General features: G+C 43.5%; 1 protein-coding gene across 1 annotated transcript; it reads left to right on the top strand.

Annotated features, from left to right (window-relative positions):
• Positions 1-329: 329 nt before the first annotated feature.
• Positions 330-815, top strand: SAMD00019534_126720 (hypothetical protein; the record flags this gene model as incomplete). The annotated part of the gene is made up of 1 exon (XM_012892102.1): positions 330-815. One exon carries the CDS (start codon positions 330-332, stop codon positions 813-815), a length of 486 nt encoding a protein of 161 aa, XP_012747556.1.
• Positions 816-1,169: the final 354 nt, after the last annotated feature.

Below are 1,169 nucleotides of genomic sequence, written 5' to 3' on the forward strand. Positions count from 1 at the left end.
CGACTCTAAGTCGATGAATCTCCCACAGGAGTTGTATGCGTGGACACCTCCACGATTAATTTGTTGTGCAATTTGAGATACTCTTCCCAAAGATCAAAGATAGCATTACATCGAGCTCAATGATAACAATAATAGTAGATATCTGGACGTCCAAAACAAAGCTATCCTTCATGGGCGTCGAGGCGGCTTTTGTTACCTCAGAGATGAGGTTAACATCTGTTCTCCTTGGACTTGAGAGCCTAGACGACCACAAAGGCAAAACAATGGCAACATCACTCTTGGAGCTCATCGGGACCTATGGAATTGAGCCAAMAAGAGTCAAGTGCATCATGGGCGATAATTGTACAGCTAATGATACTCTAGTCAACAGTTTTATCCAGGAAGCAGCCGAGCTTGGCTTTAATGTTGACCCCGAGCGTGGAAGATGCTTTGCTCATGTGCTCAACTTGTGCGCTAAGGAGCTACTTAGTAATCTCGATATGGAGCCTCATGAGATCAATGAATCAATCATTGTCAACCAACTGGAGAATGGCGAGGAAGTCAGCTCGGAGCAATTGGAGGATATTCTGGCAAGAGATGGATTCAGTGGTGGTTATGTCCAGAGGCTAAGATCCATTGTCCTGTTCATTCATGCTTCACCTCAACGGCTTCATCGCTTCAGGGCGGTCGTGGCTTCCAAAAAGAGCTTTGGAAGCCGAGCGATTCCAACTCTAGACTTTGCCGTGCGATGGAACTCTACATCAGTGTTTGAGACCGAGAATATTATACTACTCGGTTCAAATAAACGAGATATCAATATCATTCGGTTCGAATAATTCCTTACTCGGTCGTGTGGATGATCCAAGATTGAAAACGAGCTCGGTTACCCGAATATCGCCTTTAACCGATATTCGACCGGAAAACCGATTAACCGGTACTACACTGCTCATGAATACGTACAGTATGTACACTCAGTAAGACAAAAATGTTATTTTTTGATCTGATTCATCGAAAAGGCTTTTGTTTTCCTCGATATCTCGTCTCCAATTAGAGCTTCATGTATCCTGCAACTGATTGTTTCATCATCCTGCTTCAACCCAGACAACAACAACATCCACCAAGGTGACATCATCAACTTCAACAGAGACTACAAAGAAGTACAGTATTGGATGGAAACATGATATTGAACC

This window comes from Acytostelium subglobosum, assembly GCF_000787575.1.
Source record: "Acytostelium subglobosum LB1 DNA, scaffold: scaffold86, whole genome shotgun sequence".
NCBI classification, from domain to species: Eukaryota; Evosea; class Eumycetozoa; order Acytosteliales; family Acytosteliaceae; genus Acytostelium; species Acytostelium subglobosum.